Source organism: Drosophila erecta, unplaced genomic scaffold, assembly GCF_003286155.1.
Source record: "Drosophila erecta strain 14021-0224.00,06,07 unplaced genomic scaffold, DereRS2 tig00000000-arrow-pilon, whole genome shotgun sequence".
Classification (NCBI taxonomy): Eukaryota; Metazoa; Arthropoda; class Insecta; order Diptera; family Drosophilidae; genus Drosophila; species Drosophila erecta.
This window is the reverse complement of record NW_020825194.1, coordinates 460537-475788: the sequence shown is the minus strand read 5'-3', so window position 1 is coordinate 475788 and position 15252 is coordinate 460537. Positions and strand designations below refer to the sequence as shown.

General features: G+C 48.4%; 2 protein-coding genes across 3 annotated transcripts; one reads left to right on the top strand and one right to left on the bottom strand.

Moving 5' to 3' along the window:
• LOC6554296 (protein kinase C-binding protein 1) lies at window positions 1-9046 on the top strand. 2 transcript variants are annotated; one of them, XM_001981028.3, is made up of 9 exons: window positions 1-246; window positions 385-512; window positions 1330-2367; window positions 2531-2697; window positions 2761-2842; window positions 4361-4541; window positions 4620-7078; window positions 7207-8079; window positions 8156-9046. In XM_001981028.3, exons 3-9 carry the CDS (start codon window positions 1345-1347, stop codon window positions 8372-8374), a joined length of 5004 nt encoding a protein of 1667 aa, XP_001981064.1. In that variant the 5' UTR covers window positions 1-246; window positions 385-512; window positions 1330-1344; the 3' UTR covers window positions 8375-9046. The 2 variants fall into 2 exon arrangements, with proteins under 2 accessions (XP_001981064.1, XP_026833636.1); XM_026977835.1 differs by having other exon boundaries at window positions 1302-2367.
• Window positions 9047-9216: 170 nt separating this feature from the next.
• LOC6554295 (alpha-tocopherol transfer protein-like) lies at window positions 9217-10947 on the bottom strand. Its single transcript, XM_001981027.3, has 5 exons — window positions 10550-10947; window positions 10365-10472; window positions 9784-9928; window positions 9521-9734; window positions 9217-9464 (listed from the first exon to the last, which is right to left on the bottom strand). The coding sequence occupies exons 1-5, from the start codon at window positions 10822-10824 to the stop codon at window positions 9310-9312; spliced, it is 897 nt and encodes a 298-aa protein (XP_001981063.1). The 5' UTR covers window positions 10825-10947; the 3' UTR covers window positions 9217-9309.
• Between the last annotated feature and the right edge of the window lie 4305 nt (window positions 10948-15252).

Here is a 15252-nt window from a genome sequence, read left to right as displayed (position 1 = left end):
CTCTCCGTACATCGATAGCTCGATAGACCTCGGACTGTTGTCATCTGGCAGCACTGTTACTTCGGGAAAAAATAAACTACAACAAAACCATTAATTAAACTAGGAAGGCGCTGCGTTACATCAATTGAGGGAGCCGATCATCGGATAATCACTGTGCGTGGAAGACTCAAGAACCGGCGTGTGGAGACGGCGGGCTCAAAACATTAGGTGAAATCAGCGATTTTCGCACACAGCCCTGAGAAATTGGTAAGACGCAGGCACAAGGAAATGCTCTCCGCCTATCACTCTTCCCCCGCCCCTCCTCCTAGCATCGGCACCAGTAAACCTGGCCATGCAGCACAACACACTGAAAACATTAATTCATCGAGCGCACATTTCTTGCAGTTGCCCCGGCGGAGGAATCTCGCCCAGAAACAGTTCGGCCCGAAATAAATCGCTCAGTTATGGTTCCGGCTTGCACATCGCCAGCGGAAGAGTGGCCACAGTGAGGCCTCCCATCGCGAACCTAGCAGGTGCGTAACATTTGCGAAGCGAACATACTTGCAACTATGTAAGCAGGAAGTGCGGAGAACACGCCGCTAGCACTCGCTGAAGTTGCGCGTGTGACGCAAAAGAACGGCAAACGAAACACGCACGATTCCGTGACTCTTTGCATTTATACATTCCCATTTGTCGAATTCGTCACACTCGGCACACTTCGGCGAGTCGGGTTGATATGGTTAGCATATCGTATTTGCGGTTTCCACTTCTCCGATTTTATGGATAAAATATGTACTTGTTAACGAAATTGTAGGTCTTTCTGCACACAGTGTTTCTCCACACTGTATTTCCAATTACTCGAAGAGTAAAAGGAGCACTGGTGTGTAACTGGTGGAAGAGACGATTTACATATGTACATGTATTCCTGATCAGGATCACCAGTCGGTTTGATTCGATCCGCCTGCTCGTTAAACATGATGGGTATCTTGCATCTATGTATAGAATAGTGGCTGCACTTGACTATAACGTCCTCTCTTGCTTTTTACTCAAAATTAAATTTTTTAATCGAAGAATGTAAGGGAATTCGTAAATTTTCTAGTTAATATAGCGTTTAAGATATGCTGTTTGTTTGTATTTTTAGAAACCAAAAAGTGTACATAAGGATACTGCACATTCCGTCTTCCTAAAATGTATTTATACCCCTAAAGCAGCATTAGCATTAAAATAGATATAGTCAACCTCACAAATTTTAACCGAAAAGAACTAAAAATAGGCTAATGGGCAAAACATAAAACTATTTTTCTTACATTCTCAATCGCCAGATTATTCCATAAATGATACCCTTTTCAGTCTATCGCACAGAGCATGGAAAGCACGGACAGCAGCGACAGCAGTGGGGATAGTTTAAAGTCGATTCCCCGGCCGGACTTCGAGGCCCTCTCCGCCATCGGCAGCCCCCAGCCGCAGTTGCAGAGCTCCTCGCTTGATGGCCACATCGAGATGGAGCCGGTCATCATGCCCAGCAAGCGTCAAAAGTATATTGTCAGTGCGCCGCCTGGGTCGGCCAACTGCAGCAGCAACTCGTCCAGTTCAAGTCCCTCGAATATCAACGTGGGCTCCTCGCTTACCATGAAGTTGACGAAGGTGCAGCCACAGCAGCATCAGGCCAAGTCCTCCACGCCAAACAACAAAGCCAAAGTCGCCAAGGAAATGCTTGCTCTGCAGCGCTCACACATCGAATCCGAGGTTCTCAGCAACTTTGTGACCGGGGTGTCCAAGCTGAAGCGCCGAAAGTCGCGCAATGTGCCCGGGAATCTCGCCACGCAGGCAGCAGGTGGAGAGCTGTCCCGCAGCTTAAATGCCTCCTCCAAAAACGAAAAAAAATCTCTAAAGGTTGCCCTTAAGCGGAGCAAAAGCATTCCTGCTCCCATCCTCGACTCGGATGACGACTGGCAAGACGAGGACATCGACAGGAGCATTAAAACCTGCAGGCCGAGAGGACGATCGATGGCCTTTGAAGATGGTGAGCGGCTGATCGACCTAAATGTGGAGGACAGCAACATCGATCCCCCATACTCAATGGCCACCCGCTGCCGGTCTCGAAGCAAGACCCTATCCTTGAGCAACAGCTGGAGCAACGATGACAAAGGCCCACGACGCAGCAATCTACGCAGCGAGAACGAAGAATTCGCGAAAAAGCATAATGCTTTTCTTGATCGCATAATCCACGATGACCGGGAAACGGAACTGGTGTTGAACACATCCGGCGAAGGCGAAGGCGAGAGCTCGCTCTTCTCGGATGCCAGTGACACAAAGACGGCTACGGCCAAAACCCAAGAGGAGGAGGCGGCCGAGCGGCTGGTTCTCATATATGAGGAGCCACCTACGGTGAGTGGTGACAAAAGTTGGTAGAAATTACTTTGAATTAGTTGTACCTTGCCGTCTCGAACATTGAAACCTAAAAATTGCAACGCCTAAGAAAATTGTAGCTTCTGCTGGAAGATAAGCAAATAATGGGCACGTAATAATTTTCTGCAATCCTCTCCTGCAGCCCGGCTGGGACCCGTTCTGCTGGAAGTGCCGAGGGTGCGGCAAGCTGATGCCGTGCTCCAAGTGCCTGCGCTCCTTTCACACCTACTGCGTCCGACCCGCCACCACCAAGTTCGACTCCTCCTGGAAGTGCCCCGAGTGTCAGGTGATCGAGGCAGTCCCCAAGAGGTGACTATCCGGCATTTCCCTTTAAGTGAAACCTATCTATATAATCGTCATTTGCGTTTCCAGACTGCGGCGCAATGGAGTTTCGGTGGATCTACTAAGCCAGCTGCTTTCCTTCGCCCTGGACCGTATGAAGCATGTGCGCGGGGTGAGTGAATATGCCGAAACCGCAATTCCCATTCCATCGGCTCTGTATGTAATGTAAATTGTTCCTTGTCGAGATTTCATTATCATTCCACGCCGTTCTCCGTATGAATCAAAAGTCACGCGAAAATATTGTGCCTCACCAGAGACACGTACATATGTACATATATACACTTCTCTCATAGGAAGGGCACAAATGTGTGCTTTTCAGCATCAATACTTGCTGATCATTAGTAAATTCTATGTTTAACCCTTAAAAGCAAGAAAAAGAGTTCCAATCAAGCTGAAGACATTTAGCGATATTGCATTTTAGGGGTGGCACTGAGTGACATAATATTGTGCCCGCAGCTGCTAATAATATAGGCTATAAATCTGTCATTTTTGCGCTCTTTGCCGCCTCCACTCGCTTCCATTGTAGACGCAGTTTTGCTCTTGCTCAGCGGACGAGCAGATAGACACCTGAAAAGTCTCGTTGGTCTGCCGGGGTCTTGGGTTCTTGGGCAACAAGTTACTTTGCGCTCCCTTGACCCTTGGAGCTAAAGCCCCACATATGCACATCCGGCATGGCTCCATTCCAACAGCAGATGTGGGCATTAGTCGGGGCTGTTTAACGACTCACGTGGTTACTTTTCTGCGCTTACTTATCTGCCAGTCGATTCCAATGGCCAAAGACCTGCTGGTGTGGCTAATGGTTGGCTGTGATTGTGTTCGTGAGCGCCTCATGTACACGATAATGCGGTTTAATGGTCTGAGCTACGCAAATAGACTGTTCAATTCTATCTTACTATGCCAGCCCGACAACTGAGCTGAAGAGGAACTAAACAACCATATCATTATATTCATGTACATTTTCTTCTCCATGAAGGACCATAATATAACGAGAAAGAAGGAAATTAACTTAATTGACCACTGCTTGGGCAGCGTTTGACATGAATAACAATTACATACAAGACCAAGCAGCGTGGAAAGCGTATACAAGTATATTTCTGTGTACCAGCAGTTCCGTTGAACGTAATAGAATTGTTTTGCACATTTTTAACCTACTGACTTTCGAACTACGTAAAATGACAAGAAACTTGCCCCCAACAAAAGTATCTATAATATAATTGTGTTTGGTCATTTTGCGGTAGCACTGATTTGCCATTACTCTAAGTCCATCGGTGGCTTTTCTCTGTTCACAGTAGTGTATCTTTGGCCTCCATTTAAGACCCTGGCCGCGGGTACATATATATATATATATATATAATATACTTCAAAAGCATGAAGACGCGCAAGGAACAACAGATAGCAGCAACTTATATTTGCTCAGCTCACCGTTCCCTCTTTTTCCGCCAAGCCCCTGTAGCCATCCCCCGCCATGACATGGATATACATATACATATACACATAATCGGCGTATCTGGGTAGAAGCGAAAACTTGTTCTCAAACGACAGAAGCTCGTGGAACGAAAGATCTCTTCGCCGCGCGACGAATTCAGATCCGCCACTTATGCACCCTTTTCACATCCATCTCAATCTGCAGGCCCATAAGCTCCGGTCGCCGCAAGAGGTCTTTCCGTTGACGTACAAGAAGTACTTTGTGAACCCGGTGAGCTTCGAGAGCCTGGCGCAGTGCATCCGCAATGGGGCCTACCAAAGCACTGAAGAGTTTCTCGGCGAAGTGAAGTGGATACAGCACAACGCTCTTATCCTGGATGCCGGCGGTAAGTGGATTTCGATTAGGGCGATTAAGCCTGTCAAAGGTCATTGGCTAATTGCTTCGAATGAACTTTATCTTGTAGATGCCAAAGTGGAACAGGCCTCAAAGGCTGTGGTGAAGGTGTGTCGACAGGAGGCCAACGAAATCGACACCTGCCCCGAATGCTATCTAAATGCCAATTCCAGCGACGAGTGGTTCGTGAAGGTGTGCCGGCATCCGCATCTCCTACTCTGGGCGAAACTAAAGGGATTTCCCTATTGGCCCGCGAAAGCGATGGGCTCATCAAACTCAACGCTGGTGAATGTGCGATTCTTCGGCAAACACGACCGAGCTTTCGTGCCCGTAAAGGACTGCTTTCTATATTCGGCTCAAAATCCAAACACGCAAACCAGCCGGAGATCAGCGAGGGATTTGGCGGAATGCATAAGGGAGGTTGAGGTTCATATCGACCAAATCAAGCGCAAGATTGGCGCGTTTAATTATGCTCCCCATCGCACCCCTTACGATCCTCTGGAAGAGCAACAACAACTGGAGCAGATGATGCCGGGCGTGTATGCGGCTATCGACAGGGAACTGGAGCCGGCTAATAAGACACCGCTGCAGTTTCTTATACGCAAGACCGCGGACGATAAGCTGTCTATAGTCAAGAAGACAAAGGCGACAGAGTCAGGAAACGAATCGGATCAATCGCCAAGTCCTACGAAAAAGCTTTCGGAGGTGGATATTGTGTCTGTAACTGGGGCCGGATGCAGCGATCACTCAAAAGGGAAGAGCAACAACTATGAGGTTATATCCAGAACTGGTGAATCTTTGACAGACTCTCGTTGCAAGGTGTTGCTCAAAAGGAAATCCCTAGCTGCCAAAATAGTTTCCGAATCCGTTGAATCTTCAGAATCGGTGGGATCAAAACGCAAACATTCTTTGAGTGATGCCAGTTTCACCAGCGAATGCAGCGAGCACAAACGCAAGTCAAAGCATGCTAGGAAACAACACGAACAGGATAATCAAATTGAAGGGTCAGGAAAAACTGTCCAAGAGCCTCCGAGATCTCCTAAAATCTCATTACAGGATGAACAAATACAAGATGCAGAGACTGTCATAGAAAATGCTGCCAATGAAACTTCCGCTGCATCCCCGTCATGCGCGTCTGTGGTTTCTGTGGTGGAATTGGTCAGACGACGACAGGGAGTGACCATCACAAAGATACCACGCGAGCAGCAGCAGACAGCAGAGGATACAGCGGTGGTTCCCACGCCCACTCCTCCGCCACCAGCTCCGCTTCCCAAACAGAATACCCCAAAAGGAAATGAAGTAGCGAACCCAAAGCAATCCGATGTAGAGAGACAACAAGAACAGCTCATCAAAAAAGTTATTCCGTTTATAGAAATTAAAACCGAGGTGATGTCGGAGCCAGAAGACGAAGAAATTGAGGAAAGGCCACCGGTTAATCAACCTCCAACTACTGAAGTTCCCTTGCAACAGGAGACAATCACAGCACAGCCGGAATCTCAAATGCCAGCTGCAGCGACGGCTCCCCAACCCAAGCCAGTGGATAATGTACCTTGTGAAGAAGTCAGAATCAAAGAAGAGATTCTCAGCGAAGAAGAAATGGAAACTGAACAGCCCAGTGTGAGTCAAAGGTTTAAATCTGTGCCACCGATGCCATTGCCTATGCCCCCGCCTCCTCCCTTACCGCCACGAGAGGAGACAGCCGCAACAAAAGACCTGGTTCGATTTGTGGGCGACACCACAATCCAAAGGGTAAGCCAGAAACAGGGAGTCAAGCCCACGGATTCATCCGGGAAACGTAAAGGGGTTCTACAAGTTCCCATAACAGGTACACCCCAGGCACCATCTCCAGCTCACTCGCCTGTCCAGTCAACTGCACCTTCACCTTCGGCCTCACCAAAGCCAACTAGCGCTCCTTCTGTTCACAAGCCAACGGCACCACCCAAAGGAAAGTCTCCGTCACACCTTCAATATCGGGGCAAAAGCGAACGTATCCCAACCTCCCCACCGGGGACTGCTGCACCAGCCACCACCACGTCTTCTTTGCTCAGATCCAATATGGTAGTGATTCCAGTGGAGCAGGGCGGCAGCTGCAGCTCACACAGTCCTATGACTATCCCGGTTCCCCCATTAAGGGCCGTTTCAAAGAACACGCTTCAGAATACCTCAACGGTACCAGCTTCCTCTTGCGTTCCCAGTTCAGTGTCTATGCCCCCACCATTAGCCGGATTTAGTGTTCCTCCAATGGCCAGCTCCACATCACAGGAGGACTCAATTACTAACTGCGGACAACCCGGTGGTCTGCTGGCCAGCGCTTTGAACGGAACGGCAAACGACTCCTTGCCCAGTGATTCCATTTCTAATGATCCCATAACTCCGGGCTTGGCCACGGCATTAAGTGAAATGCTACTGCACTCCGGTGCGCCAAAGCTGGTAGCTCGTCCCCGCGGGCCTCTCCGATCGGATGGTTCCCAAATCTATCCCTCGCAAGCCGGACCGGTCTCGCAAAAACTAAAGGAGAACGCACACAAGGTATGTTTGCTTCTGAAACTGAATTCGTTGCTATTTATTTCTTGTATTTGTCGGGATTCGTTGTTTAAACAGTAATCCATCCAAAGTAACTCCACTAAAGCGGTCTTGCCTTGTTCCTAATTTCGCAGATTACCGACTACTTTATATCCGTCATCGAGGACACGCTCAGCGACATGGCTACTGGAGACCAAAGCGACCTGCAAGCCCGGATTGCCTGTCTGACGCTGGAGAACGAGCGCATGAAGCAGCACTACGACCGCCAAATAAACGACTTGCATCGCACAAGCGAGCTGATGATTGCCGAAATGCGAAAGACGTTGGAGCAAGAGCACAAACGCGTGATCTGCGATCTGCGACAGCAAAACGCCCTCGAGCAGATGCGGGCGGTCGAGGAGGCAAAGAGGAAGCAGTGGTGTGCGAATTGCATGCGTGAGGCACAGTTGTACTGCTGTTGGAATACCTCTTATTGTGACTATCCCTGCCAGCAGTTGCACTGGCCTAGACACTCAGCCTCTTGTGGTCAGTCTGTGCCATCGGCCCTCCCAGTTCCACCTGCAGTTGCGGCTCCGGTTATAGAACCCGGTCGTTCCAAATCTAAAGTGGCCCCGCCATCTGGAGTGGCGACTCCATCGATTACAAGCCCAAGTCCCAGTTCGCAGATAATGAGAACAGTAGCCGCCTGTCCATCTGCACCACCTATTTCCAGCGCAGCAAGTAGTAAAAAGTGGCCGCCGATGATGACGTTGATGAACCAACCCAATCAGGAGGCCATGCTCAAGCTGCCCGCCACCACCTTTCTTCGGCCAGTGGTCAGCACGACGATGACAGCTCCTGTGACCGCCCCGCCTCCAGCAAGTAGCAACAGCCTGAACGTAATAATGGCACCCACACCACCGCCCGGAAATAATCTGGCCACTATAATGTCCGCACAGCGGAATCCTCCCAACTACAACGCCAAGCACACCAATCAAGCGATGCCCGTGCAGCGTTTTAATATCCCTGTAAGTAAATAGCATCCTGATTAGCACCCGAGCAAATGAGCAAATGAGGCTTACTTATTTCTGAAACGTCTTTCAGCTGCCCATCACCGTAAATGCGAATGCACCCTTCATGATGGCGGAGCAGCATCAGAAGCAAGTACCGAAAGCTGCTGGTCGCTCAAGCAAAAGCAGTAGTCGAATGCGCCAAACTTACAGCAACAATATGAACAACAGCAACCCGCAGGGTATGCGCAACAACAACAATCCGCAGGCTATGCGCCAGAATCAAATGAATCAACAGGTATTCCAGCCATAAATCGTAGACGACTAGAAAATTCACGTTAGTTTTGTCACCTGGGAAGACTGCTTGTAATTCAGAAAGTAATTTCTTTGATATTCCGGAGAAACTCGTTAAAAGATCGATTTATTTGGCGATTACACAGATGGTCACCGCATGTATTTGGGCTTCAGTTCTATAAATATATATAGATATTTATCGATTCCCCCGAGCGCAGCTATTGACGATGGTTTTCTTTTAGATTAGGTTTAAAGCGGAAGTGTAAAATAATATACCGTTCAATAATTACTTGTAAGATTCCGATAAACTCTATTCTAGTATTGCTGGTTTTACTGTAACCGAACAGCCTAGTAAGTAAGACTCATTGCGAAGACATCAGATGGACTTCTTATTCATAACAACTAGTAGTTTGTAAGGGCATCCCATTTTTCATTTTAATTTTTATTCGTGCTGTAAATTGTTTTTCTCATTTGTTTTACATACATCGTATGTATATTTAAAGCTAAGCTGCAAAGTAAATAAAGGACAATTAATTTTTGGGTAACATACACGTATTGTTTGAAATTAGACTCGAAAATTAGGAGATAAGTTTTCCAATCGTGCTGTAAATTGTTTTCCTCGTTTGTTTTACATACATCGTATGTATATTTAAAGCTAAGCTGCAAAGTAAATAAAGGACAATTAACTTTAGCTTGAATTTTGACTCGAAAATTACGAGATAAGTTTTCCAAACCACGTCGAGAATACCTTAATACGATCTTAAAGAAATGGAAAAGAAAACCTGAGGGCAGCTGCAGCCCAAAAGCATGCTGTGCAAAATAGAAACGTAGGGTAACCATGGGTGAATTACAAGATTTCTCTACGGATTTAAAACATAACTTTCCGCTTTAATTATTTCATCAAACACCAGTGAAGCAAACACAATTTCTCTAAAATTATGCAGGGCCATTGGCCTAATCAATGTCCAACTTCTTGAAGTTTCCCTCAATCCCGAATAAGTCGGAAGCGTTTTTGGCTTTGCCGGGACGCAGTTTCTCGTTCACCTGGTGGCGCGTCTCAAACTCGATCATTTCCTTTCGATTGTCCAGCAACTTTTTATAGTAAATCTCTGCGAACAATTGTTACAGTAACTTTTGCATATTTGGAGCAACAGCTCTGACCGACCTTTTGCCAAGTTCGCCTCCTCCATCTGGCCACCGTACTCCTTGGGAAGCATTTGCTTGGGCACGAACTTGTGGAATGCCTTCAAGTCGCTGTGCATATGGAGCACAGAGGTGAGCTCCTTTTTCATGAACGGGGTCATCAGCGCGAGAATCTTGTCCATGAACGGTACAATGTTAATGAAGTGGAAGCCTATCAGCCGGATGGCAGCCGCTTCCTGAAAGTAGCATTTTGGTCATACGTAACAAAGGGTTTTGCTCACCTACCTGCAGGTAGTAAAGGAACTTCTTCATTTGCAAAAGTCCAATGCGGGCTACATGCCCCAAGGAGGTGTTCTTCAGATCGATTACAATCACGTGACCCGGCTGAATGCCGTCTTCATACATCCAAAAGTCAAACACCATGCAGTAACTGGAGGTGAAGAGGAAAGGCTTTCAAACTGCAAGCCCGTCTTTCCAGGCAGGAGTATATTATAGAAACTACACCCTGTCTGTCAAGCCTGCTTAATTGTTAACTCTTAATTGACTGCCATTATGCAGCAGGTTATAATGATCGTTATTGCTGCTTTGTAAGTGAGCTGTACATTAAGGCGAAACAACTTCGCAACTTTCGGGTGCATTTAGTTTCGGACCTTTAATCTTTCATGCTCCGCATGCTGTCACAATCACGCCACAAATGACGTGCAAATCTCGCGCTATCCCAGTGCAACAGTAACTGTCAGCCATTGATAATGAAGTGGAATCGTTTGCAAATTGTCTATAACAGTCAGTATTTAAACACAGTTCTCTGGTCTAATAATCGGCTTCCCTATTCCTTAACTCTAATCAAACCAAATGGTGGTACTCACAGCTTCATTACGTCTGCGAAGTTATAGTTCGAGGCATTCAAGTCGTCAAGCTTGGCGAGAATCACCCGGTATCCTTCGGGAGTGGCGCCTGGCAGGGGAACAATAGAGCTGTCCACACATAAGGAATATGGTTAATATGGTTAATAGGCGCAATTCCTAGTATAGTTAAGCTGACTACAACCCACACTGTTCGCATGGCGCGCCTGATCTCGGGCCGCTCGCAGTCGAGGTTCACGAAGAACTCCTCCAGGTGGGTGCGGGCCGTGAGGTTGGTGTCCAGGACCTGCTTGGCCACCTCCATGCTGCAGCGGCAGGCGTGAAAGAAGTGCAGGGCCTCGCCCTCAGAAAATATATCCGAGATGTGCGGCTGCGCGTGGATCCAGTCCAGAAACTTCAGCACCTCCGGCCGCTTGATCTCCGGAAAACGGGCATACTGATCCTCCAGCCTGGCCTCCTTCATCGTAGTGGGCTGCTCCGGGATTTACTTTTGATTGTTGCGGCAATGGGCCCGAAACGCGATTGAGCGCGGTCAACTCTCGAATGAAATGGAAATGGAAATGGAAGCTGGTTGCTTTCGCAAGTGAAACTGGTTGGCCGTCTGACTGGGCTTCGCGAATTCGGCATGCAATTCCGTGTGCTCGGGATGGGATCGGGAACAGGGGGCTTTTTGGGAGGGGTGTCGGGACTGGCATGTGTTCAGGAAAAACTGGCAGTGGCAATCGCTGGTCACACGGAAAAAAGCTATACATTATATTCTGGATCGCGTCCATGAAAGGTTATTAAAATCTGGATTGGCCTGCTGGATTGAACCCACTTTAGTTCAGCATTGGACGAACTTAAGGCCATATTTTTAGTTAAAAGCAAAAGCACAAATGATAATTCCTTCCAGTGTATTTATCTTCGGTTCATTTCACTTCGCTGCCATGAAAATGCATTTTCACTCGCCTGCTGCGCCGCTCGGTTATTATTATACTTTTCCTCTCTTCGGGATTGCATAACATGTGATCAAGTGATTGGGCGGCGGATCCATGACGTGGCGTCTGTTATTATGGCGCATGGCGTGTGCTGGGAAGATCGGGAGCTGTGAGCTCCTTCATCAAATCCCAAATGCGACGCTTGGCTGACGAAAGAAAATGACTTTTGTGTATATGCACGCATAAGGCTAAGTGAAGATTAAAGATTGAAGCAAGATGTGGTTTATAGTTGTGTACATGGCGTATACGTAATATTGGGGAATTGAGCTGCTTGTCAAATGAAAGTGCATTTAACGTGACTCTGAAACAGTTAGTGAACTGGAATTCACTGAACTGGAAGTTAGTTGCACAATAAATGGCGTATTCAAAGAATCCTTCGCCAAATAAGATGTCAACTCTTGCGAGTTCCCGAGTTGCACTGCAAGTACGTGTGGCAACTTCGTCGTGGACTTTATCCGCGCAGTCTAGCTGCCACAACGGCCTCATTTCCGCGCAGACACTTGACATTTTGCCAGCAGCAGACACCAGGCATCCACTCAGCCGGTCAGAAATCCAAACTGGCTAGGCAGCCTGTGCCTGCAGCCTGATCCGGGCACTGGGAAAATCGATCTTCCAATATACTGGGTATTTCGCATTTTAAATCCGCAGAAACATTCATTTATTCACAAGCAACCCAGCTGACTTATTGTGTTAATTTTTTCACAGTGTGCTTGTGGCATGCTTCGCTCAGTTAAAACAGCCGGTGCGCCACTTTGGCGTGTCTGAAATTCCAAACGGATTAGAAGCCGCGCGCAAAGAGCAACGGCAACAGCAAATGTTTGCTGCCAATGGCAACCAGTTTGCGAGCCCGAGGAGTGGAAACTGCGGGATCCCAGGGGGATGGGGAGCAGAGAAAGGAGGAGGAGTAGCTGCTGGGGGCAGGTGTCGCGGTGTCAGCCTCGAGTGTCAAACTAGGTGCCGATTCCAAATTAATTATACAGCCCGAAGTGCAAGCTTGCAGCGGAGCTCCACTTGCTCGGTTGGGTCAGGTGCACCCAGTGCTCTGGGGCAAGGGTAGCGTCATTAGCAGCAGAGTTTGTGACGAATACGCGGATGGTTCTTGGGCTATTTTAATGGAATATGGGTATTTCTTAGACTGTTGTATTTGTTGAATGACAGAAAGCCATCCTAATCCGCATAGCAGTTGGGCAACTGCAGTCTGCTGCAGGCGAAGCTCAATTTTCGCAATGGTGACCCAAAAAAATCAATCGCAGGAATGCCTGCATGCTAATCGCGGATCAGGTTTCCGAAGACCACGACGACGGCCTGGTGGTGACAACATCGTTTGGCGACGTGCGTTCTTTTCAAGTTGCCGTCACGCACCGAGTCCTACGTGTGGGTCGCCTCTCCGGGACGTCGGTGCCCAGTTCTTCCTGGAACCCCGCCCAGTGGCGAACTTTTGCCGGCTGTTTTCACGCATTTGACTGCATTACTTAACCTCAATTGGGCAGACGACGTGCATCAACTGGCCACACTCCCATTCCCTTTCCCATTTCCACTACCATGCCAACCGCCGGTTGGCACACCACTCCCCAACCCACTCGACGGCCCCCTTTCAGGCCAACGGTTGCGTTTCCGTTGGCCACCAGAGCTCCGCTGAGCAAATGAAGTTGTCGCGTCGGCTTACAGCAATTTGCATGTGCCCCTGCCACCCAGATCCCCTTTTCGGGGCCAGCGGATCCTGTCCAGCTCCGGCTGTCCATTTCAATTGACTGACTCACTCGTACACCGGTAAAAAATGCTGCCACTTCAATTGTCTTACGTCTGCAAATGCTCTTTATAAAATGATATTATACGGTTGAACTTGCATGGCTCAAGACAAAATTGACTTAGAAATTGAGTTAGAGTTAAAGGGTTTGGAGGCTGTTTTCAAGGTGTTCGACTTTTTTCCCAGTGTGCCGCTCGCCCCCGCGCCTTGGTGTCCTATGTCTCCTCTAACAATTAACGGGGATTGGAGCGGTTGGGGCAACCGATCCTATCCAACCACGCTTTCGTCGCTCGCCGGCTGAAAAAGCTTCAATTGTTCTGCGAGTCGAAAACTGGAAAACTGGTTTTGCGCATGCGCGCCTTTTTTGAGTGCTTCGATTGTATTTTATTCGGCGTGGCTCTTTTTGTGTTTTTTTAGCGGTTTTTGTTTTGATTTCTGATTGCCGTTCGAATGTCTTTTTCAGCCCGCAGTTGCTGCTGCGGTCGGCGGTGTGCTGCTTTTTGTGCCGCTGTTGGCCACTTTTATTTACGGTGGCAAGTGTCGCTTGACAAATTGATTTTGATTTGTTTGGTCTTTTCTGTTGCTGTTTCTGTTTCGCGTTTCTGTTTTTCCTTGTCTTGTATGGGAAGTTTGTTAGGGGCTTGGCAACCTTGAATTAAGCGCAACTTCGCCCAGGGAAATGACTGTTTGGAAAGCCATTAAATTGCTTTGGTTCCCAGCCGAACAGGAAGAGGAATCAACGGCAATATCCATCCAATTATCGCTTCCTTCGGCGCATTCAAATTGGAAATTGGGAATCGGGAATTGGGAGTGGGAAATCGAGCAGCAACAGCTGAATGCACTCGATTGCCGCCGAGTCGCGGGGGTGGAGGGTGCGGCCTTCGGTTGGGGTGGAGGATCGGGGCAACAGGGCATTACACGCTCGTTGGCATCCTGTTTCATGCAACAGCAAGCAACAGGATGCCGCACAAATACTCCGATATGCGAGGGTTGCTCTGCCCGGCACTGGGCAAAATGGGTGTTCCAAAGTTTGCTATTAGGAAATACGATACTACCATTATAACGCAATGTTTTTGCCAGTGTGCTCCTCCCCAAATGGCCCTCGAAAAACCAACCAAAGTCAGTTACAAGTGAATGCCAAACAAAGCCCGTCCCTCCAGCACCCCGATCCATTCCAGCCATCCAGCCATCCATCCACTCAGCGATCGCACAAAGGAACAGGCAGCACAATGCATTAGTTCCCTCCGGAATAACAAAGGGCGAAAAAGGAGCTGGGACACCGAGGTCCGAACAAAGGAAGACCGGTCGTGCGTCTCGAAAATCCTTAAGCCGCAGAAGACGGACGAGGAACTCTCGTACTCATCCACGGCCGAACACCTGATGATGACTCTGACTGCGACACCTGAACGCTAAGAAATGATAATTAGATGGTCTAGCAACCCTCGGCCAGACGGACGTTACAAGCGACCTGCTGAGCGAGGTGGTGGAATGGTGGTGGAATCTCAGTTGGTTCCTCTTCCTTCTCGTGCTCGCCTAGTGTGAAGTGATCGTTTGGCTACATAAATGCTGTCATCCAGGGGTGGTTGGTGTTTGAGCAGCGGGCAGAGCAGGCTGCTAGGATATGCGGAAGTCGGTAGACAAGGCATTCCTTCAAGACACTCCACCCGGCTGGACTCGCTTGAGAAGATGCGCCGCGCCCTAATTAGTAGCAGCCAAGAGCAACAGTGCATCGTAAAAATATGCGCATATCAAGAACTCCTATCTACATAATTATGAATTCAATATTTCCTGCCAGCGCTGCACCCCAGTACCTTCTCCTCTAGAAGACTGGCAACTCAAGAGAACGTCACCCGGCGAAGGGAAAGGAAACGGGCACTTGACTTTAAGGACCAGCGAAAGGGGAGCCCAACTCGTCAGCCGGATGGTGATCGAATGGGATCAGAAGAGAAAGCACGCGAAAGGAAGTTCTGATGGGACTTGGCCCTGAAGAAAGTCGTTTGGCTTGGAGTGAAGTGGGCGCTCTTTTTGTTCTGCTAGGACTTTAAATGGATCTGGTTCCACTGGGCTGGTTAGGCAGAGAAGCCCTTTGGAGTTGTATAGGATGCTGATCAGACTGCGATCTCTTTTTGAAATTGGAAATTGTTGCCAGCAAAACGGCAGCCACCCT

Bases quoted from the DNA above. Each gene is read 5' to 3' on its own strand.
- LOC6554296 (XM_001981028.3), top strand. From the start codon at position 1,345: ATGGAAAGCACGGACAGCAGCGACAGCAGTGGGGATAGTTTAAAGTCG. The intron at 2,368-2,530 runs GTGAGTGGTGAC...CCTCTCCTGCAG, and splicing joins TATATGAGGAGCCACCTACG to CCCGGCTGGGACCCGTTCTG. The intron at 8,080-8,155 runs GTAAGTAAATAG...AACGTCTTTCAG, and splicing joins TGCAGCGTTTTAATATCCCT to CTGCCCATCACCGTAAATGC.
- LOC6554295 (XM_001981027.3), bottom strand. From the start codon at position 10,824: ATGAAGGAGGCCAGGCTGGAGGATCAGTATGCCCGTTTTCCGGAGATC. The intron at 9,735-9,783 runs GTAGGTGAGCAA...TGCTACTTTCAG, and splicing joins AGTTCCTTTACTACCTGCAG to GAAGCGGCTGCCATCCGGCT. The intron at 9,465-9,520 runs GTCGGTCAGAGC...AATTGTTCGCAG, and splicing joins GGAGGCGAACTTGGCAAAAG to AGATTTACTATAAAAAGTTG.